The sequence below is a fragment of the Terrapene carolina genome, unplaced genomic scaffold (genome assembly GCF_002925995.2).
Source record: "Terrapene carolina triunguis isolate 2854851 unplaced genomic scaffold, T_m_triunguis-2.0 Scaffold30970, whole genome shotgun sequence".
Lineage (NCBI taxonomy): Eukaryota > Metazoa > Chordata > Testudines > Emydidae > Terrapene > Terrapene triunguis.
In genome coordinates, this window is record NW_020695321.1 from 1 (window position 1) to 23,319 (window position 23,319).

At 47.3% G+C, this 23,319-nt stretch overlaps 1 protein-coding gene across 1 annotated transcript in view; it reads right to left on the reverse strand.

Annotated features, from left to right (window-relative positions):
• Positions 1–11,525: 11,525 nt before the first annotated feature.
• Positions 11,526–23,319, reverse strand: part of LOC113409200 (maestro heat-like repeat-containing protein family member 2B) — a gene marked incomplete at both ends in the record, with an annotated part of 16,041 nt that continues 4,247 nt past the window's right edge. The window contains 8 exons of the mRNA XM_026662867.2: positions 11,526–11,591; positions 12,415–12,473; positions 14,474–14,576; positions 15,491–15,646; positions 16,553–16,735; positions 17,914–18,060; positions 19,747–19,858; positions 20,067–20,204. Of these exons, the coding sequence (XP_026518652.2) occupies positions 11,526–11,591; positions 12,415–12,473; positions 14,474–14,576; positions 15,491–15,646; positions 16,553–16,735; positions 17,914–18,060; positions 19,747–19,858; positions 20,067–20,204 (964 nt within the window). The remainder of the gene's footprint in view (positions 11,592–12,414; positions 12,474–14,473; positions 14,577–15,490; positions 15,647–16,552; positions 16,736–17,913; positions 18,061–19,746; positions 19,859–20,066; positions 20,205–23,319) is intronic.

Below are 23,319 nucleotides of genomic sequence, written 5' to 3' on the forward strand. Positions count from 1 at the left end.
AACAGCCCAGTGTGGTGCTGAGTGTTGCCCATACTGTGGCCGCCCGCTTGTCCCCATTCGTGCGCCAGATGGACTTTGCCATCGACTGGATGGCAGTGGAGACCGGATGGGCCTTGTACAGGAGAGTGAGGCCTGTGCTGGTGGGGGGGGGTGGTGCTGGGAGACCCTGGCTGGAGAACCCCAGTTTCTCCGCCTAGCCCAGGGCACAGCTGGGACCAACTCTCCCTGCTGTGTTTAACCCCTTCTGCACCAGGGTAATGGGCACCCCTGTTACTCTCAGCCTCGTCTATGCCCTTCCTGCAGCAAAAATGACTCAGGCATCCCAGCGCTCTGGGCGGGCGCTGTCCAGGCCAGCAGCCGTGCTGTTTCCAGAGGGGCCAGGCAAGACCTGACCAGCTGCCTCTGACCCCTCCATGGGACTCAGGTTTTCACCTGGGCTGACCTCACTTCAATCCCTTCCTGGCTGCAGATGTTGGATTGAGAGCAGCCCGGGTGCTCTGGGGATGGGGGTGTCCCAGCCCAGGGCGGGTGCCAGCTGGGGCTGTCAGACTCGCCACTCATTGCATGTGCTCTCCCAGCCCAGGCAGTAGGGGGCGCTCTCCCTCGGGCAGACACCAGCTCAGCATTCAGACTCACCGCTCACTGCATGCACTCTCCCAGCCAATGTGGTAGGGGACGCTCTAGTTCTAGGGCTGGAGGAACCCAGCCCTGGGGAACCTAGGTCCTGCAGGACAGCTCCATTGGGAGGGGACTTGTAGAAAGAAGGAGTAGAGCTCCATATGAACACACAAGTGACATAAGCAGCACATTGATAGAATTACAGACCCCCTCCCCAGAAGAGTAACCCTAATCAATGAGCCTACCCAAAGTGACAGGCACATCTGGTAACAGCATGCAAAAAGCCTTTTTCCTTCCTCAGGAAAGTTGGATCCCAGGCATGTTGGTTAATGAGGATGCTGGGAGATTGCTTTAGGTGAAAAACTGCTGTAATAATTGATTTTAGCCTGTTAATGTAAAATTTAGACTCTAAGAAGCATGTTATGATTTTCATTTTATATGTAACCAGTTCTGTTTCCATTAGCCTGACTCAGTACCTCTTAAATCTTAATCTTTGATAATAAATTTAGGATTATTCCACTATACATATATCTCATTGCTGCGAGGTTATAAACGATCTGATCTTGAGCTGTACCAATCAAGCTGTTTGGATTCTGTTCCCTGGTAATTTCTGTGAGTGTCCTGTGACAGTAACCCAATGCTACTGGGGGACGCTTTCAGAGGGGCTTGGGGGCTGCGGTGCAACTACTGTTACCGTGCAAGGCAGAGCAAGGGCTGGCAGAGCCCTGTGGAGATTGGTAGGATGGCTAACAGACCGGTGATGTTATGCTTGACTAGATATCAGCTCCCTGAGAAAATCTTTCTCTAGCCAGATGGGTAACAAGGTGACTCAGAGCCTGGGCACCCCAAGAAAGCTGCACACATACCCCTGTAACCTGCTTTCCCTCCTCCAGGGGCCTCTTTATCTTAGCCAACCCTCAAATATGTTCAAACCGTGTTCAAATATGTTAAGGACTGTTATAAAGAGGACCCTGATCAACTGTTCTCCGTGTGCACTGAAAGTAGGAGAAGTAGGAATCAGCTTCATCTGCAGCAAGGGAGATTTAGGTTAGATATTAGGAAAAGCTTTCTCACTATAAAGACAGATAAGCTCTGGAATAGGCCTCAAAGGGAGGTTGTGGAATCCCCATCATTGGAGGTTTTTAAGAACCCATTAGACAAAGAGCTGTCAGGGACGGTCTAAGTATAGTGCCAGACGGGATGATCTTTCTAGGCCCCTCCAGCCCTACATTTCTAGGATTCTCTGAACTGTGGAGTTTAACTGGTGAGCCCCACAGCGAACTGACCCTGCAGCCTTCACCCAGCTCTAGTCCAATGTGAATTATTAACAAAATGAGCTGGTCCCTGATATGGAGACATCACAAGACCAGTGAGCACAGCAGGACATACCCTATCAGAGATACCCAATGACAGTCGTTCCCTTGTAGTGCAGTGGGGGAAGCTAGGGAATCCAATGGTTCCTCTCGGATAAAGTCTTGCAGTACACAAACAGGGACTTGGCTTAGAAAAGCAGAGATGCCTTCCCTCGCCCACTATTGCAGGCACCTATCCTAAGCCTGTAAGTAAACAGACGCGGTTCACAGATAGCCTTCTGACCCAGAAATAGACTAGACAGGAGGGAGAATAACTCACCAGAACACAGTCCATTCCACTTACAACCCAGAATTCATCAGCAACACTGAATTCCCAGAAAAACAAAGATGAGAATATGATTAAGAACCAGACCCCAGATCACTAACTACAGGGATTAGATCTAGCTTTGTTGGTGTCATGGACTCACAGATCATGCCCACTCGTGGCCCTGTGCGGTCCGTGGGGGGGGGCACCCCTTTCAGTGAGACAGCCCTTCTCGGGGGTCCACTCTCTCTCGGGGTTAGGCCCCTCCACCTCCTGGAGCCACACCTCTCTGAGCCTTAACACGTCTGTCTCTCGCCGTGGGCCCCCTCAGGGAGTCCACTCGCTCTGGACCCCCCGGGGCCTCCCTCCCCCTGAAGGGGACAATGCAACCCTGTTCTCTAGACCGGAGTGACTCAGCCAGCGTAAAACAGGAAGGTTTATTGAGCATTGAACACAACACAGGAAACACTCAGGGCCTCAGGCCTGACCTCCCTCAGCCCAGTACATCCCAGTCTCCTTGCATCCAGGTAGGCTCTGCCTGCCCCCCCTCTCCAGCCCAGAGCCCCCCTGCTTCCCAGCTGCATCTGAGATCACCGGCCCCAAGCCCCCCTCTGTCCATTGTCTTCTTTCCAGGTAAACAGGGTCGTCTGGGCCTCCTTTCCTCTCTGCCCTCCTCTGGCTGGAACCGGCTGGTTGGGTCATGGGGTCCTCTCTTCACAGCCCATTGTCCTCCCACTGGCTAGAACCGGCTGTGACTCCTGAGCTGGGTCTCCGGGTCAGGGTCTCAGGTCACCGGTCGCTGGGGGGTCCATCCTCCAGGCCATCGGCTGGGGTCCCAAGTTCCCTCTCCGGTCCTCTGTAACAACAAACTCCCTCTCCCCTCACCTCGTTAAACCAGTAACACCCAGGGACACTGAGTCCCACTCCCTCTGCATGCAAATCATTGGAAAACCACAAAAATATAAGAAAATCCCCCATTTCATCACAGTGGAGATCCTGGAAGAGTGGTTAGAAACCCCAGAGAGGCACTGTACTGAGGTCTTCTTCCATCTCTGCAGAGAAAGGGTAAGGGAGGAAGCCCCCACATCATGGTTACAGTGGACATGCAGGAAGCCCCAATTTCTCTGAAAGAAGAAATCAGGCCTCTGAGCAATTGAAACAGATACTTCAAACAGTTTAATAGGAAATGTGTGCACAGTAAATCCAAAATCTGGGGCTGGGTTATTTACATATGAGCTTCTTTGTGAGATACTTGGCCAGCACCTGAAAAAGAAATGTGAAGAGTCATGAGTATTTGTCCAGTGCCCCTTAATACACATAAACAGAGTGGAGAATACTAGGGAATACCAATCTGATAACATGGACTGGGAATAAGCTGCTGGATATGGTATAGAAAGCAATCACCAAAACAGGAAACACTACAAGATTAGGGGAACCCATATTACTTAATATAGTCGCTTTTGAATGAGCGGAATGTGTTAATTCAGCAGGGATCTCTATTGATTTCCTTCCAATATTCAACTGTTACAGGAACATTGTCTCCCCATTGAGAGCTATAAGCAATAACATCCCAGACTCCCTCTGCCTTTCGCCCTCCTCTGCTAACTGCTGCCTGGTGAATCCCCACAGGCCCTGAACCCAGGGGGACAGTAAACTGGAGAATGAGGTGGTGATGGAGACTAGAAGCCTGATCATTCAGTGACCTTTTTCTATGAGGTGGAGGATCATAGTAGCTAACTTTGGAGGATGAGTTCTATCTGCTGAGCGCCTTCTCTGAAGGGCAGAGCATCCTTATCTCCCAATAACATCAGTGGGAGTTTGAGAACACTCAGCAACTCATAGGATTGGGCAATACAAATACAAAGGCCTTGGGTGGCTAAAGTTAAGCACTAAAATCTGCAGTTAAATGCCTAAATACTCATTATAGCCACCTGCAGCCGTGCTGATTAAATCTCTATAAGCATTGTGGTGTTTAAAATAGATATTTGAAAAACAAGGGGACTGATGTTTATAGGCATATTTGTCCTTTGGTTGACATCAGACAACTTTATGCCAGCTGAGTGAATTTTCCAAACCTGGATACCTAAACTTTGACTCCTAACAATCACATGTAGGTGCATAAATAGGGGTGGGATTAGTGGTAAAGTCACCTTTTTGCTGCCCTATGTTGCAGTGGAGCAGGACAAAGTAGCCATAAAGCTGCCCTAAGAGGCAGCTAGGATTTCCCCAGCAGGTGCAAATCCCTAACACACAGAGAACTAGCATATATAGTGTACAGCCAGTGTAGCTGGCTGTATGTCACCAACTCCTAGCTTCCCACCCAAGTATATGGGGTGTGAGCTGGAAACAGAAGATGGCACACACAGTGTGCGTTGCGCTACAGCAATCTCCAGTGCAGCAATGGCTGTTTCAAGACAGCATAATTTAGAACAACCCAGAGTCTAGAGCTCAGATGTATTTGAGGATCTGGGCCAGTACTTGGCTGTTACTATAGTAATGACCCCTGAGCAAGCAGTATAATGTACATGCTTATCACTGAGCTTGTCCAGAGGCTACATGTCCATCAGAATGACTAGATGTCCTGATGTGTAATAAAAACGCTTTGAGTAATAAAAATCAACCCAGGCTTCTTTACAGGGCCTCATCCTTCTCTCACTTACAGCATCTGAGCAGTAGGACAACGGCTAATACTGCCCAGTATAACAGTTGCCTCTCTCTTCTTCCAATTTTGGGTAGCGGGAGCGAGTCGTATAAGGGCCCTACTGTCAATCAAACATTAACCCCACACCTTGACCCAATAAGCCCTGCCCACCGGTCATTGGAAGTCCCACCCCATGGGGGTATTACTTCCGGGGTCAAGGCGGACACATGACCGGAAGCAAGGTGTGTCATGTGACCCCTCTAAGAACTCCTTCTCTGTCCTCTACCAATCAGGATGGGTTTTGCCCTTGATAGGAATGCCCCGAGAGACGATTTGACCAATCAGGGGGAGTTCCGAGGTTTGCGTGACCCCTCTAAGAACTCCTACCACCATCCTCTACCAATCAGGAGGGGTTTCAGCCACTGGGGACCACCCCGAGAGGAGATTTGACCAATTGGGGGGAATTCTGGGGTGGGGTGACCAGTCCGGAAGTGGTTCATGTGACCCTTCTAAGAACTCCTCCCAACACTCTCTACCAATCGCGATGGGTTTCGGCTGCAGAGGATTGCCCCGAAAGGAGATTTGACCAAAATAGGGCAGGTTCTGGGACCCAGAAGAGGGTCGTGTGACTCCTCTAAGAACTCCTCCCAATGCCCTCTGCCAATCAGAATGCAGCACCATCACCCCATAAGTCCCAGCGCTGGGCAGAAGAGGCCATCTCTTACCAAGAAGACATGTTTTAGAAATCGTGGAAAGGCTGAGAGGAAACATGGACTCCTTTGCCACCCCCGTGAGAACTTTGGACTTTGTTTTAACCCCGAGGACCTTTGGACTTGTGTGGAGAAAATGTTACAGCAGCGACAGTTCTGAAGAGGATGAGGGAGCAGCCGAGGGGATTCCTTTGGCCCAGCCATTGATGGATATGCCAGAAGCCAAACCCGAAGCCCAACCACTCATGAGACACCCCGATGAGCATGGTGGCCTCTCGTTGTCCACCACCCTGGAGGAGGAAGGGGATCATGGCTTGGGGGAGTCACCGGTGGACAAGGTGAATGGAAAAGACATCGCTCAGGTAAATGAATGATTAAGAAGTGATAGTCGATGATGGGGTGTAATGGGGTTAGGAACCTGGGGTTGTGTAAATCTAAAAACAAGCAATGGGAACTTACACTTGTTTCTTGTCTGAAAATCTCTTGACAGCTCGACGATGCCTTTCTAGAGGACCCGGAGGCCCTGGTCAGCATTGCATCAAGCAGTGAAGATGAACTCTGCGGATGATGGCTATGAGTAGTTTAGGAGGAGGTTTGGCATGGAACTCGCTGAGCCAGTGCCACGTTGTGAGCGTAAAAAATTATGCGGACTATTGTACCCGTTGCTGTTTGTGCTGTTCTTAATCACTGTCTTAGGGGAAAGCTTTTTGAAGATTCTGAGGGCTGTGTCATAGATGCACCAGCCCGCCGGCACCATGACCATGTTACTTGGACTTCAGTGGATATAAACTGCAAGCTCCAGGGCCTGTGTGCTGAGCTGTGTTTGGAAAGCTTATTGAACACTATTATTGCCATAGGTTATGCTATGCAATTTCTGTGCCTAACCCAAGAACATTTAACACAAGGGGTGACCTTGATAAATGCTGTGCAAGTCAGTGGAGACCCTGATCATGGTTTAAAGAAAATGCCCAAACCGGAAGATGCCTGCTTACAGCGTTATGTTGACCGTCTGGTCCGCACAAAAAGTGACAGAACCCTGCTTATGAAAAAGACTTTTTGTAAGAAATCTAATAGGATTAAGTTAGAGAATGGTGAGGGGACAGCCTTAGAAAGCCTGAATCCTCAGAAAAATATATTTTTTTATGATTTTGAATACACGCAGGAGACTGGGTTGCACACTCCCAATTACATTTTTGCTATGTCCCTAAAGCCGGAAAAGTCCTGGGAATTTAAGGGCGATGAGTGTCTTTCTATGGTTGTTAAGACCTTTATTGGCAAAGAGTTCCAGGACTACACATTCCTAGCGCACAATTCCAAAGGTTACAATGTGTACTTCATCGTTAGACAGTTCCTGAAGGAAAAGCTGTGCCTAGAATTGATCACTCAGGATAGTAAACTAATGTATGTGGAAGTTAAGGTCCTGGGCATTCGTTTTATAGACTCTTTAAACTTCTTGCCCATGAAGCTTAGCAAGCTCCCACAGGCGATGGGGTTTGAAGGGTTCAAAGGGTATTTTCCACATTTTTTTAACACTTGAGAAAAATCAAAATTACATAGGGCCTATGCCCGGCGTGGAGCACTGTGGTGTAGAAAGCATGATGCCCAGGGAAAAAGCAGAGTTTCTCGACTGGTATCGGGACCATAGGTATGAGATGTTTGACTTGCAGAAAGAGCTCGCGTATTACTGTCAGCAGATGTCAAAGTTTTGAGACAGGCTTGTATCCTATACAGAAAAGAGATTATGAAAATGACAGAGAAGGGAGATATAGTAGAGAGAGGACCTGGTAAATTCACTGAGATAAAACTGTATAGACAAACGATATCCGCCTATATTACAAACCTAACCCCAGGGAAGAAATTCACTATTATGATTTTACCAGCTTGTACCCTTTCATAACTAAAACCCAAGAATACCCTATCGGACACCCCAATATACTTTATGACAAATTTGGACCCCTTGCAAATTATTTTGGAATTGCAAAAGTCAAAATGTACCCCCCACGAGGCTTCTTTTCCCCATTGTTACCTGTCAGAGTGGGTAACAAGCTTATGTTCCCGCTATGACAAACCTGTGCTGAAACCGAGCAGCGGGAGACGTGCATCCATACTGACGAGGAGAGGGCCATCCTGGGGACTTGGTGCACGGTGGAATTGAATGCGGCCATAGCGAAGGGGTACACAGTGGCTAAAATATATGAAATCTGGCATTTTAATGAAAAATCTGATGAACTGTTTTCAGAGTACATAAAATTACACCTCCACCAGAAACAAGAGGCTTCAGGGTATCCCAGCTGGTATACCCTGGTATACACAGACAAAGAAAAACAAAATCAGTACATTAACGATTTCTACCAGAAAGAAGGCGTGCATTTACGCCAACACGAGATCAGGTTTAACCCCGCTAAACACCAAATCGCTAAACTGTTTTTAAATTCTCTGTGGGGTAAATTCGGCCAAAGAACAAACCTACCCAATAGCAGCATCGTGAGAGACCCTGACGAACTCTTTCAGTACCTGTTCCCCCCCCCCCCACTACGAGGTTTCAGCCTGTGAGTTTATCGACGATGAAACAGCGTGCGTGTCTTGGAAGCTTGCAAAAGACTAGTACTCAGTCTCTGGAAATACCAATGTTTTCATAGCCTGTTTCACCACTGGTTACGCCCGCTTAGAACTATACAACCTGCTAGACAGGTTGCAAGAGCGGTGCCTGTACCACGACACTGACTCGGTGAGATCTGTGAAAAGGGAGGGTGACTGGAATCCCCTCTGGGGGATTATTTAGGGGACCTCACGAGCAAGATCCCGCCAGATCAACACATCACCCAGTTTCTGTTGGCAGGCCCGAAAACATACGGGTATAAGCTGTAGAGAGGAAAGGCCTGTATGAAAGTCAAAGGTATTACCCTAAACGTAGCAAACTGTGAAAAGATCAACTTTGACAGTCTGAAAGATCTAGTCCTGGACTATTGCACGGGCCTGTGAGAAAACACCTCAAAAAAGATAGAGATGCAGCAGCCCTCTATCGTAAGAAACAAAAATCAATGGCAAAATAGAGACAAAAACCCTTAATAAAACACAGAAAGTCGTTTACAACAAGAGGGTCCTAGGAGAAGGGTTTAAAACCCTGCCCCATGGCTTTTAAAATGGATACAAGGTGGAAACACCCCTTTTCTGCAATTCGTGCGGGGCCTAGCAACTGTGGGAAAAGTTACTTTATAAAAAATGTGTTGGATAATGCCAAACAAACATTGTCTGTTATGCCTGAGAATATTGGATAACATGGCTATCAAAATCATTGCAAGATACGCATGTCTGGGCTTGTTGAAACATGTTTTGAGCAAGGCTAGGCATGCCCAAGAATTTAAATTTAGTTTTTACAAAATTCATCACCATCCGGTCGTTTTGCACTAAAGTCATTAGAACAGAATTTTAAAATCCAGTCAAAAGATAAACCCTTGCTATGATGATGTAAGAAAAACACGCAGTGATAGCCGCAGGCGACAGAGCAGGGGTCTTGTAATTGTCTATTGTGAAACACAATGTCTGTGGCATTTTTGTTTAAAAATTTCATAATGCTTTTTGGAAACAACACGCTGTTTGGGGGGTGCCCGTATGAGTCAAAAAACTCTCCATGGTTACGCTCTGCCAGATACAAGGCGAGCCAGTGTTCACCAAGTTGGTTGTGTGGATGCGTGTTGACCACCAAAGCTAGGGGTCTCTGAGATAGCTTGCTGCCAGGGAGCCAATCACAAGGGAACACATCTAAGAAATTCTTTTTCGTGTAATGGGCCATTGATAAGACATGTGAGAGCTGCACGGTGTCCATGTTCACATATAGTCAAACAGAACGTTTCTCCTCTGATTTATCTCTATGACGTTGTCAAAAACCCCATACACGATCATATTGACGGTGACGGTTAAAGCCTTCCCAAAACGTATTTCTGTTCTCAGGTTCCCGGTTTTAATCAGGGAATAGTGATCGGCGCATTGCTGGTCGGGAGACGGGTCAAAGGCAAACAAGGTGTAACCCTGTGCAAACTCCTCACGGTCGATTAACAGAGAACGATCTTTCGTGTGTTTACCAGCTGTACCACATTCATGTATTCTCTCACGCAGCGTCCTGCCTCGAAGTCTGGTTGCAGAGGCTTGGTTGATATCTGTTCACCATCTACATACAAGGCCAAAAAATTAATATCATAATGTTGAAAATGAAAGGGATTTTTTGTGTAACTTCTGCTAAAGACATCATTATCCACAAACCCCAGAATAAGCATTTTGGGTAACTGTTCCAAAAACAGGTTCTCTGGGTTACTGACCCTACTGCTCGCGGGGATGCTAAACACTTTCATTCTCACACGGTCCATGGGATATTTAGCATTAGCGGTAAGCAGGGCCTCCGTGTGCCCCAGATGAACACTCGGGGCCACCCGTACTTTCTTCACAAAAAGGGATGCTGACACAATGCCATTAAACAGAAGGCGTCTTTACTGCGTGTCAGTTTAATTTTCACATCCACTCCGTTCAAGAAAAGTTTTTCTTGAAAAAACAGGTCGCTGTGTAGATGATCCAGCAGCTCTACCGTCCTGCTCTGGGCAGTCAGCTTTGCATGCCTCACAAACCCTAGATTCACGCCATCCAACTCTGTTTCTTCGTCTTGTCTGGCTGTGTCTTTGTAAAACAGGCCAGTGGAAAATTGCGTGGTAAAGGTGTCGTCGCTGTAATTGAGCGCCGATTCTATAAAGGCCCTGTAAGGGTAACAGTTGTTGCTTTGGCTTACAAGGCGGTCTCCCAGCGTGACATCCAACTGACTGAAAACAGAGGCCTCGGGGTAATTCACCAGGCCCACTTCGGCGTCCATGGCGAGTTCAGTTCCGTCTCCTTTTACAATCTTGCAACATAGATACAGCAGTGTGTTGTTTAAATCCATATAATCGATGCCATTCCCTGTTATAAAAACATCAATGGGGGCAGACTCCGTAACAGCCGATAGAGGCGGCACCTCAATGTAGATGCTTTTCTCAATGCTGGTCTGGGTAGGGGCTATTTGAAACAAGTCTAGTTCGGATTTGGTGCACTCTTCGGACCCGCAGTGAACAAAAGCCATGTTGATTAAAATATCTCTCTTTTACCAGGCAGAGAGCGTCTTCTCTTTCGCCCAGGCTTCCTCTTAGACTTTCGCTTATGGCTGGCCCTGCGCATCAAAGCCCTTCTTTTAAAGGGTATTGGGGGACCAGTGCGTTGCAGGTATGATACATTTCTCTTTCGCTTCCTCCTTTTAATGTACATCAGCCCCGATCCTTCCTGTGAAGCTGTATTCGAGTCGGTTTGTGTAAATTGTAAGCATCCTGGTCTGAAAGCCAAGCTGTTACCTGTCTTCTAGTTAAAGTTTTACTATGCTTTTTGGCCACTTGAAAAAGAGGATTCATCGCGCCAAAGCTCCCAACTTCCCTGGGGGTATAATATATTTTCTTTAACAGAGTCATCTGTGGAGACATGACTGTTCCCGGTACCATCTTTTACTAACACAAGTATGGAGGGGGACACATTCATATGGACACATTTAAATAAGTTTTATTCATTGCCTGGTTTAACACAACCTTTTACAGCCGCCTGTAAAAATGGATGCCATGACCCCTACAATGAGGGAGTCTGATCTGGTTCATTCTTCTATTTTGTCCTTTTCTGGATTTTCCTCTTGAGATCTGTGTCTCAGACAGCAGCAAAAACAGCTGATGCATGATATATTTACTCCCACAGGGCTACCGATGTGTAAGTTCTCAAAGGCCTCTAGAAAGATATCGACGAGCTGTTGAGAGATTTTCAGACAAAAAACAGTGTAAGCACCCCACTGCTTGTTTTTAGATTTATGCAATGCCAGGTCGATTCCTAACCCCATTACACCCCCATGATCAACTGTCGCTTCTTAATCATTCATTTACCTGAGCAACGTCTTTCCTGTTCACCTTGTCCGCTGGTGACTCCCCCAAGCCATGATCCTCTTCCAACTTTAGGGGGGTGGACAATGAGAGGCCGTCACACTCATTGGTTTGGGTTTCGGGGTCGGGTTCCAAGGTATCTATCAACGGTGGAGTCAAAGGGCCCTCCTTGGAACTGTCACTGCTGTAGCACTTTCTCCATACAAGTCCAAAGGTCCTCGGGGCTAAACCAAAGTCTGAAGTTCTCACGGGGGTGGTAGAGGAGTCCATGTTTCCTCTCAGCCTTTCCACAATTTCTAAAACATGTCTTCTTGGTAAGAGATTGCCTCCTCTGCCCGGTACTGGGACTTATGGGGTGATGGTTCTGTACTCTGATTGGCAGAGGGCGTTGGGAGAAGTCCTTAGAGGGGTCACATGACCCTCTTCTGGGCGGTTCACCCCATCCAAGAACCTGGCCTGTTTTGGCCAAATCTCCTCTTGGGGCGGTCCTCTGCAGCCAAAACCCATCGCAATTGGTAAAGAGTGGTGGGAGGAGTTCTTAGAGGGGTCACACGAAACACTTCTGGATGGGTCACCCCACCCCAGAATTCCCCCCAGTTGGTCAAATCTCTTCTCGGGGTGGTCCCCAGTGGCTGAAACCCCTCCTGATTGGTAGAGGGCAGTGGGAGGAGTTCTTAGAGGGGCCACATGACACATCTTGCTTCTGGTTATGTGTCCACTTTGACCCCGGAAGTAATACCCCATGGGTGTGGGACTTCTGGTGACCGGTGAGCAAGGGGTGGGGTTAACGTTTGATTGACAGTAGGGCCCTTATAGTACTGGAGCGCCTTCTTCTGTTTATCTCCGGTCCGCTTCATTCCCCAATCACTTGGCCAGAACAGATGTCACTTACGATCTCAGTTGCCACCAGCTGGACAGTGGGACTTGGGTCTTTCTGTAGGACCTGGAGAGCTGAAATTACAGAGGACAACACGTTAGTGAACAGACTGTCAAATCACAGCTAAGTGTGATCACACAACCTTGAACTACCTGAGCAGAATGATCACATGGAAAAATGTGAGACTGGGCTCAGTCCTTCTATTGGGATGGAAAATACATGAGAGATGAATATGCCTCACTTTTCATATAGTCACCTGTGCCTGAAATAGCTGGAGACTTATTACCTCTGAATACCATACTACAGCAGCTCTCCAATACAAACAAAGCTTTAGGTTCCTCTACTGGGTCCCTTCCATGCTCTCAACTAGGGGGAGACCCTGACTCTACCAGAAAGTCATCCACTCTGCTGTAAATGGAAGAAGGCCCATTGTTTCAATAGCTTCCACTTTTAAGTTTATTTTCCATCTCTATTCAGGAGACACTGCCTGAGCTCAAATAAACCTGGAATTTAACAGAGGCCAGGTCCAAGCTGGTTTATGCATGATACAGGGCACCTACTGGAAGAAAAATTGCTGGTGGGAAATTTGAGGTAGCAGAAAGTGGCTACAACTTCTTCTCACCTGGGGAGTCCACAGAGAGCCAATAAAGCCCAAAGAGTGGATAGCACTGGCTGTGGAGGGGGCATTGCCAGGACAACCAGGAGATGTACTGACTCATATCACACCTTCTGCAGCTTCCTCCTTTAGGGAAAATTAAAGCGAACTTTCTACTGGGCAAGAGTGAATTTGTCCTTTGCTGTGTGGCTGATGCACTTTGCACCAGTGGTATCAGTTACTGCTGCTTGTCAGCTAAATTCCTTTAGAACTCACTAATGAGCAGGACTTCAGCTGTATTTATTACTTACACATCAGCAGATATTCCAGGTCCAGCCATTTCATATGCTGCCTGTCTGTGTGTTCCACGATGATGCCTAAATACACAATGTAAAATAAATAACAACAATAATAATAAAACCTTCCCTTGTTGAGTACAAAGTGATATTAGCAGCCCCTAGACAGGTCTTTGGCGTCTCCTACTGTGGGCCTAAGGGTGAGCGGTGGGGCAAGAGGATGCTAGAGCAGTTTAGAGTCCACACTGAAGAGAATGAGAGAGACATTTTTTAAAAAGAATGTTTCCATAAAACGCATTTGCTTGAAACAGTCTGTGTTCCTCTTGCCACTGCTGTCAGTTATTGGAGACATACTAAGATAGTGTCTTGGTCTAGTGGTCTGTGCAAAGGACTGGGGCCAGGAATAAGTGAGTTCTAAGCAGGGATCTCACAAGGTGACTGATAGGTGAGATGTAGGCCACAATGCCTGCCTGTCTCACATGGGTGTGCTAGGGTGAAGAGGGCACAGGGCCAAAGAGGAGGAACCTAATGCTTCCTTGACAAGGTGGTATGGCCAGGAACCTGAAACAGCAGGTGCTATGGGGAGGTGGGCTGCATGCCTCCCAGTGATGAAGTAGCAGTGAGGAGCACTGAACAACACTGTGGGTAGGTCTGCACTTTGATCTAGGGGTATCTCTCCCAGTTCAATGGGACATGCCCACACTGGCTCTGACAGCGATAGCATGCTAACATTAGAATGTAGCTAAGGCAGCACGAGCAGTGGGAGGAGCTAGCCACCTTGAGAATAGACTTTGGGGTTTGGATGGGATCATACTTGGGGTGGTTAAACCTCCTGCTGCTCCTGCCATCGCAACTACTCTCTATTTTTAGCACGCAGGACTAGTGCGGGTACGTCTCATCAAGCTGGGAATTATACACCCAGCTCAAAGTGTAACCATGCCCTACGTGACAATGTCCCTGCCTCTACTACTAAATGACTGCACCGCGCTTTCCCTGCAATGATTCCGAAGCACTTGATAGCAACTAATCCACCACACTGGAGAGGTAGGGATATTAACATCTCCATCTATGGATGGGAAGCTGAGGCACAGAGAGATTAATGGCAGCTCAGCGCTGCACAGTGGGAATGTTTCTGTCTCTCCCAATGGAAATACCAAAAGGGACACTGGGCATCATCTCTCACCAGCTAAGTTGGCTGCAACTGCCCGGATCTCTTCCCAGCTGCTATAGAAGTACATGATGGTGATTTGGTACAATTTCTCCAGCAGCTCTGCATTCTCTTTGGCCTAGAGGGAATCAGGGACACATGAGCTCTCTCTGGCTAGAAGTGCCCTTTGACTGCCAGCACATGCTTTTACGAACCACAGGTAAATAAGATAGAGAACAGGTGGCTGGGTAGAAGTGGGAACAATGGGAATCTGTGGCAGATTTACATTTCCCATCACCCTCAGTCATATATCCCACTCTTACAGTTATTTACATTATCCATCACACATCCCCCCCCACACACCTCTACACCACCACTCCAGTCAATAATCTCAGACAGTTCAACAGCTCACTCACAAGGTATCTGCAAATGTCCACCTGGAGCTGTTCAGGCTTCAGCTCGGCTGTGCCACCAAGGTGCTCATTAATTGCACCTTGGAGTCTCTTCAGTCCCAAAAACGGGAAACAGAGGTGAAACGTAGCTCTGCATTCCTGAAAAAGAGTGTCACACCATTGAATTGTTCCCTACCGAGTGCTATGTTCATTCAAAGGGAACTCATCTGCGTGACTGCTCATCTATTCCAGGATCAAAAAAAGGGATTCATCTGGATGTAATTGGCAGAAAACATGCAGGAATGACTAATAGACGGGAGAGCTTCAACTGAAACCTGGAGGTAGCATCAATGTCTTTTGGGAACAGATATACCGATGAAAGCTGCTGCACCAGGCATAGCTGTGGTCTCTCTGTTCTGGGGAGGCAGGGCCCTGGGGTGCAGAGACAGACAGGAACAGAGACCTGTCGGGGTCAGACCCATGACCTCTCCTGGATTCTGGTGAGGCAGCCATGGACCAACCTGGCTGGAACTGACTCAGCAGGAGGGCAATGAACTGAGGGGAGAATTTGGGCCTCCACAGCAGGCAGGAATAGCAGAGCTCCCCTGGCATTGGGAGGAAGATTCCTTTTGCTTAGTAAATAAGTCACTGTCGGTCTTACCATTGAAACCTCAGGGTTTGGGTCTTGCAGGTGCAGCAGAAGTGTGACCCAGCTCTTTTTAACCTGGTCGGCAAAATAGGTCTTCCATTTTCTCTTTGTCAGCCGGGCCAGGATGCCAAATAGGACAAAGGCCATTGAGCGAAGAGCATCATCCTCCTACAGCCAAGAAAGCCCCGCAAGTTAGTAACTAAGAGACAATCACATCATGCACTTTGCACAGCCATCTCTTCTACGCTAAAGTAGAGTGATTCCAACTACAGCTAGTCGGAAAAACGGTAATTAACCAATTTTTTGTTCGAATTTGCTGATTCATCAAAATATTTTAGAGACAGTTCAGTTTTGATGAAATTCCTCTGGAAGCCAGGTAGGGGTCCTTAGAAACTTGCCTGGTGTCTTTCCAGTGCACCCATCCAGCTCTGTAGCAGCCAATTTAGCAGGCTGATTGGGATCGTGGACTTCCAGGCCCCCAGCTTCTGGGACCCTGGGAGTCCTGGCTCTCAAATTTGCAACTCCCTGGCACCTCTAGCTCCCAGTTTCCTGGGTTCCCAGCACCGGGATAGTCTGAGAGCAGACTGCCCTGGGCCAACTCTTCCAATAGAGCTAGGTTGAGAATAGTAATTCTGTTTCACAAAGAGTTTTGAACTTTGGGGAGAGGGGTTCCCACAAATAGGAACAAAACCCAAATTTGAAATCTCTAAATTCTGTGCAAAACAGAATGATCATTCCAACCCTCTCACATAAAAATGGTATAGAACAGGCCCAACACTCTCTATTGTACTCTGTAACCCCCATTTCATGGTTATCTAGCTACCTAATCTAGTATTCAGACTTTCTTTGAGGTTCTCAGTGGCAATAAAGAAGAATAGAAGGGTGAGACTGTGGGAGCAGGGATGTCATCCCCATCCTCCTAATGTTCTCCTCCTCCGTAAAACACCTCTCTTCCCTGGGCCTAAAATCTCTTCACTCCGACATGAGCAATGCCCAGGGAGTCCACATCACGCATTGTAAATGGAGTCTAATCAAGATCGGTTGAACTGGGATTGGAGAGATCTGTTTACATACATCGTCAAAGTAAGTCCGGATCTGTTGGGTGAGGTCTTTGAAGGAGGAACCTATGTCCTTCTCTTTCAGCTCCTTCAGGACTTTGGCCAGTGCTTTCATGCTCTCGCCAATGACTTCCGAACTGAAAATGTCATGTAAGGCCCCGATCAGTATGTCCAGAAGAAACTTCTTGTACTTTTTCACCTGTACAAACATATGACATTAAAGAACACTTATCACTGATCACACTTCTAATAAGTTTTCTTTAGCAGTTATGAAGCTGTGGGAATTTCATCAACCCCGTCTCCCCCCCCCCAGAGACCTATAGCTATATTTCAGACCAGGTGCTAGCTACAATGAGCCCAACTTGGTGCCATAATACACCTGTGTAATCCTATTATTAGATTCCTAGTTACTTAGATTCCAAGGCCAAAAGGGACCATTGTGATTATCCGGTCTGACCTCCTGCATAACATACAACTTCCCCGAAATAGTCTCTGTTTGAACTAGAGTGTATCTTTTAGAAAAACATCCAATCTTGATTTTAAAATTGCTAGTGACAGAGAATCCACCACCACCTTTGGTAAATTGTTCCAATGGTTAATTAAAATTACCATTAAAAATGTATGCCTTATTTCCAGTCTGAATCAGCCTAGCTTCATTTTTCCCCATTGAATCTTGTTGTACCTTTGTTTGCTAATGTGAAGAACCCATTATCAAAATTTATTCCCCATGTGAGTAGTTATAGACTGTCCTCAAGTCACTCCTTAACCTTCTCTTTGTAAAGCTAAATAGACTGAGCTCCTTGAGTCTATCACTAAAGGTATATTTTCCAGTCCTTTCATAATTCTTGCGACTCTTCTCTGAATCCTCTCTAATTTATCAGCATCCTTCTTGAATTGTGGATACCTGATCTGGACACAGTATTCCAGCAGTGCTCACATGAGTGCCATATTCAGAGGGAAAATAACTTCTTTACTCTTCTTCAAGATTCCTCTGTTTATACCTCCAAGGATCATTTCAGCCCTTTTGGCCACAACTTTGTATTGGGAGCTTATGTTCAACTGATTATCTGCCATGACTCAAGTTTTTTTCAGCATCATTGCTTCGTGGGATAGAGTCTCTCATCCTGTAAGTATGGCCTGCATTTTTTGTTCCCAGATGTATACATTTACATATGGTCATATTAAAGTGCACATGGTTGACTTATGCCCAGCTTACCAAAGGATCCAGCTTGCTCTAGATTTACTGCAAAGAGGTTACTAGGGTATAGGAGAGAGCAGAATTTGGCCTAGTGCATTTTGTGCAGCCTCTGTAAACTCTGAACAACTCTCTCTTGGTTTCTCTAGTTATGCTGCATTCTATTCAGTAATCTCTCTTACCTTCTCAGGTGCCCCATAGACTACATTTCCCAGGCCTCTCACAGCCATCTGGCGGACAATGCTGTTCCTATCATGTGACCTTTCTTCCAAGATGCTCAAGACAGACTTAAGGAACTTCTTCTCCCTGAGCATGGGATCACTCATTAGCTGAAATAAAATCAACATGTCCATTAGCCCCAATATGATCATTAAGATTGGCAATATAATTTGAGCAGACATGGAATACACTAAAAACAACAAGGAGTCCTCCTACAGCCACAGTCTTGTGGATACAGACTAATATGGCTACCCCTCTGATACTTGGCACATAAGACACTGTAACTTTATTATTCCACACAAATGAGAAATGTCTTAAAACATGGAGCTTTCCTTTTGGGCACTATAATAGGGATCCACTCACCTCTTGAGAGCCTCTTAGTGACTGGGTCTGGTACCACAGTCCTTTTCTCACCCCTGGCGCACCCTGCCAGCCGACCTCAGTGAGTCTTCTGTGTCTCAGGCCTCTGGCTGCATCCCAAAGTCCAAATGAACCCCTTCTGGGGTAGTCAAGAACAATCCCATTGCCCTCACTAGGGTCTCCAGCCCTAACTCTGGGTTCTTGAAATTCTGCCCTTTGTTCAAGCTCTCCATAAGCATTGTCCCCTCCGTGGGGCTTATGCCACTGTAGATGGTAGGGGAACCAGGGCCTGCCCATAACTCTGGGTTCCAAACCATGGACCCTGGAAACAGTAGCTAGGCACTGCTTGATTTCAGTTCATTTTTGCTTCTTCCTACCGGCCACTTTTAGCTTCACCCTCACCTCCGGGTTAAAGTTCTTAGGGATCCTCTTCCTGCAAATCCAGCTTAAGCAAATGCTGCCAGAATCAAACTCTGGCTATCCCCTGAATTTCTGTGGCCAGAGAGCAGCACCCTTTCTTGCCCCTCCAGGTCCTGCCAGGCCCTGCAGCTCCTTTTAGCTGAGCCTGATGGGCTCTGATTGGCTGCTTTCATGAGTCCTCTCTAGACAGACCCAGATTTGTGGCTGTTTTCCTGGGGCAGGGTGTAGTAGGACCACGGGGCCTCTTGTAAGGAGCCTCAAAACCCAGGTACAGCCCATCACAGGCACAGATCGATTGTTTTTCTTAGAACCAGATGAGCCCCTAAGATAGTTGCTTAGCATAAGTGGGAAATATGATGCCGATGTTAGAGGAAGGCTGTGGAAAGGGCGGATGGTCCAGCTGTTATCACACTAGCCCAGGACTTAGGAGACCCAGGTTCAATTTCCTGCTCCCTCAAAGACCCTGGGCAAGTCACTTAGCCCTTCTGTGCATCAGCTCCCTGCCTGTAAAATAGGAATCATTGTGCTTCCCTACCTCCCAGGAGTGTCGTGGGGATACAGACATTAAAGAGTTTTGAGGTACTCAGATACTACAGTAATGAGAACCTAAGATAGATGTGAATGTATTTGTATGTTGCTTGTTTTATAGTATTAGGACACTAGGTTCATTCAGAAGATCTGCTCAGCTAAACCAAAATCAGGAGCTGTTGGTTAGTATCAGCACTAGGACTTGGCAGAAGAGGTCCAGGAATTCAAACTCTGTCTGTATCTCTCTCAGCCAGCACCAATGGTTGTGTAGCTAGCATAGGCAATGACAGCAATAAAAATATCAGAGAGAGAATGACTCAGAAAGGTGTAATGAAATTCCTTCTGAGGTTTCCATATAAAGGAGGACCCATTCTACTATCTAAAATGACAATTACTCCTATGAACTGAACTGTACAACTCCCGAAAGAAAGGCAAACATGAGACAACAGTCTAATGGTGAAACTGCTCTTCAGGGCCCTGTGTCTTACCTGGGCAAGGAAAGCTGTGCTGGTGACTCGGAGGTTTTCTGTTGGGGAATTCACCCAGGGGAGGAGGCTCTGTAAGATCTCAGGTGTTATTAGTCCAGCTCTTAGCAGAACACTGGAAGACAAAATAAACCGCTTATGGGGTAGATTGCACACTTCAAAAACTCAGCTGCTCTGAGCATACAGCACTGATATCTAAGAATGGGAGCTGTGTGTTTCCACCCAGGGCACCCCCCACAAAGCTATAAACTGGAGGTTCCCTCTCAGCCACTCTATTTGCTACTGATTCCCAAGAATAAAATCATGCCTCCTAGATCTCTTACCTCACCAGCAGACACACTCCCTCATGGTGAGTCTTGGGGTTTTCAAGCAGACTCCGTGTTCTCTGCTCCCTGAGCGCTCTCCCCAGTCTCTCATTCCCAGCTTTGAAAAGCACAGCCTCTAATGCTTGGATAGAAAGCCTGGGGAAAGAGAGGCACAGAACTGCAGCAATCAGTAGGAAGGTGCAGCCTGAACAGAGCGAGGAAGCCCCGGTTACTTGTCAGGTCTGCTGTTCATCGACAGTTCATCCATTGGCAATATCCTGGACACCAGTGTCCCTGGAAGGACTTGATGCTGGGAGGTAAGTTTCAGTCTCATACATCTCATATGACTAGTTTTGCTAGGGACAAAATTTTGCAGTCATTTTTCCCTTTCTGCAAGGAGTATGGGCACTAGCAGAGTACAATGATATGGAAAAGATACATGATCAGGACCCAAACACTGGGGACATAGAGTGTGGTGATCACTAATGGACATTTTGGGGTCATATCTCCAGATATGATGTGACAGAGAGCTGAGGGTTTGCACTTGAATCAGCACTCTGGTCACTATTAGTACTAATTTGGTTCCTCACAGAAGGCCTAATTGGACAGAGGTGTACCTGATTACGAGGTCAGATTGGGGCTAGTGAGTCAAGGAACCAATCATTCCATTAACAGGGAAACTGTATAAAAGGACATGGGCAGGAGCTCTTTGAGGGGAACAGACAGAGAAAGAAACTTGGGTGACCAGATGTCCCGATATTTGGGGCTTTATCTTATACGGGTACCTGTTACCCCCCACCCCCTGTCCTGATTTTTCACACTTGCTGTCTGGTCACGCTAGGAGAAACAGAAAGACAAAAAGCTAGGAGAGCCTGACAAAGTGAGGTCTCTGAGTGGAAACACCGTAGCCCCCACTTTTGGAGAAGAGTTTAGAAAGTTGAGATACAATATAAAGGTGCTATGGATTGGTAGGGGGATTAAATAGACTATATGTTGGTGCTTACAAGCAAGAAAGTCTCAACGCGGTCTGTGTTTGTGGAAGATGTGGGGGGTGCAACACCCCTCTCTGTCACAGCTGGGGGCTCATCAGGGATTTCCCTGTTATCTATGCAAATGGAGAGCCTGTTGGAGAAGCCGGTGTAGAGGTTTTGGCAGTCCGGGTGATGGAGGGAACACTGAAATGGATGGTGAAGCAGCAAAGAGAAGTGTAGAACAGGGGTTCTCAACCTTTCTGTTTCTGAGCCTCCCCCCACCCTCAACATGCTACAAATACTCCATGGCCCAGTTCCAGGCCTCTGCCCTGCCAGGCATCAGAGTTTGGGGCTCCTGGCTCTGGTTTTTAACCTCATGGGGTGCAGGGGCTCGGGGCTTTAGTGCAGGTGCTGGGCCTCAGGGCTCCAGCGTGGCTGGGCTCAGAGCTTCAGCTTTCTGCCCTAAGCCCCAGCTAGTCTAATGCCAGCCCTGCTTAGCGGACTCCCTAAAACCGGCCTGGTTGAGAACTGCTGGTGTAGAAGACCCTACAGACCTTCCAACAATCCCACCATGCAGAAAAACAGCCTTTGCTTGCCTGGTAGGTTTAACAGCAAAAGAGCCTTCAGGAATTTATACAGGAGCAAGCCCAGGTCTGGCAACAACTCCTCCAAAGTTTGGCCAGTCCTGTGACAGGAAATGGAAACCAGGCACAGGAGATCAGACTCTGTAAAATGGGACCTGCAAACAACCCTGATGTGTTTTTGATTACTCTTAAAGGAGCAGCAGTGAGACCTCATAGGGACAGAACAATGTGGGGCCTTCAACTGACACCCTATTTAACCGGGGAAGCACATATATGGGTCTTAGTGATTAGCAGGCAAGAGATTATGACATGATTAAGGCAGCCATGCTGGACTAGGTGGGGCCTGTCCACAGAAAAGTACTGCCAGAAATGGAGAGTCGAAAGATGAATTGAGGGATTATGCTTCTGTGCATTTGGACAGAAATTAAAAGATTGAGCCACTCATTGGTAAGGCCAGATACTCAAACTGTGGGGGAGATCATGGACTGCATGATTCTGGAAGTTTCTTCAGAGTCTCCCTGAGCATACCCGAGCATGGGTTACGTGACGCCAGCCAGTTAATCTGGACCCCACAGTTAAAGTTACAGAGGAATTTGCAGAGGCGGATATTCCCAGAGTGAATCAGTGGTTTAAGGGACTAGATTTGAGAAGGACCAGAGTGCCTCCAGCTGGGAAGGGCAGCAAGAAGAAGAGGGAGTCGCCTCAAGGAACTGTAGTGGGAGCTTGTCCTACAGTGTGCTACCGACATAGACGTGAAGGACATCTAAAAAGAGACTGTCCTAAAATGGACTGTGGGTTTGCACAGTTTTGTGGCTGGGATAAGACTCCCAGGCAGGGAAGAAAAAAGGAAGTACCTACCATATCGGTATGGGTAGGGAGGAGCCACCAAAGGGACTAATGGACACAGCTTCATCCTGTTTGTTAATTGGGCAGGAGTTAGTGAAACCCCACTGGATACTTCCCAGAGGTAGGATCAAAACTGAATATGTACATGGGGACAATAAATTCTGCCCAATGGCAGAGGTGACTCTGGAAATCAAGGCAAAGTTTAGGCAGAAACATGTAGGGGTAGTGGATGGATTGCCCCACTGCCTTCTACTGGGCATGGACTGGCATCCCTTTCTAACAGGGACACCAAGGCATGTATGGAGGCTCAGGAGGGTGGAAACAAAACCTGAAGGGCCAGGTAAAGAGGAAATATATGTAAAGGGGCTGGTGGAACCTAGACACGAAAGTACAAGCCACAGAGAAGGTGAGGATGCAGAAGTCCCCTGAGAGACAAGAGGGAGGAGAAAGAAAACAAAGGTCAAGAGTAAAGGTGACTTAAGATCATCCATTGGGGTCAAACAGTCATCAGAGCCCTTACCACCAGGATCTCAGGAGCGGGCATCCCGAGATCACTTTGGAGGGACTCAGCACAGTCTGTGTTCATGGAAGAGGCCGGGGCACAGCATACCACCCCTCACATATAGGTACCTAAAATAGGCCTGCACATGGGCCAATAGCATGAGCAGAACACTTGTGTCTGCAGCGCCAGCAATCACATAGCTAGGTACCCATCCATGTGAACAAATTCAAGTTTTGTGGACAAAGCTTAGGCACCCATGTTTGAAAACCTGACTCACTGTGGCCACTACATAAGACCAGCCTTACTGGGTCAGTCCAATGGTCCATCTAGTCCAGTATACTGTCTTCCAACAGTGGTCAATGCCAGCT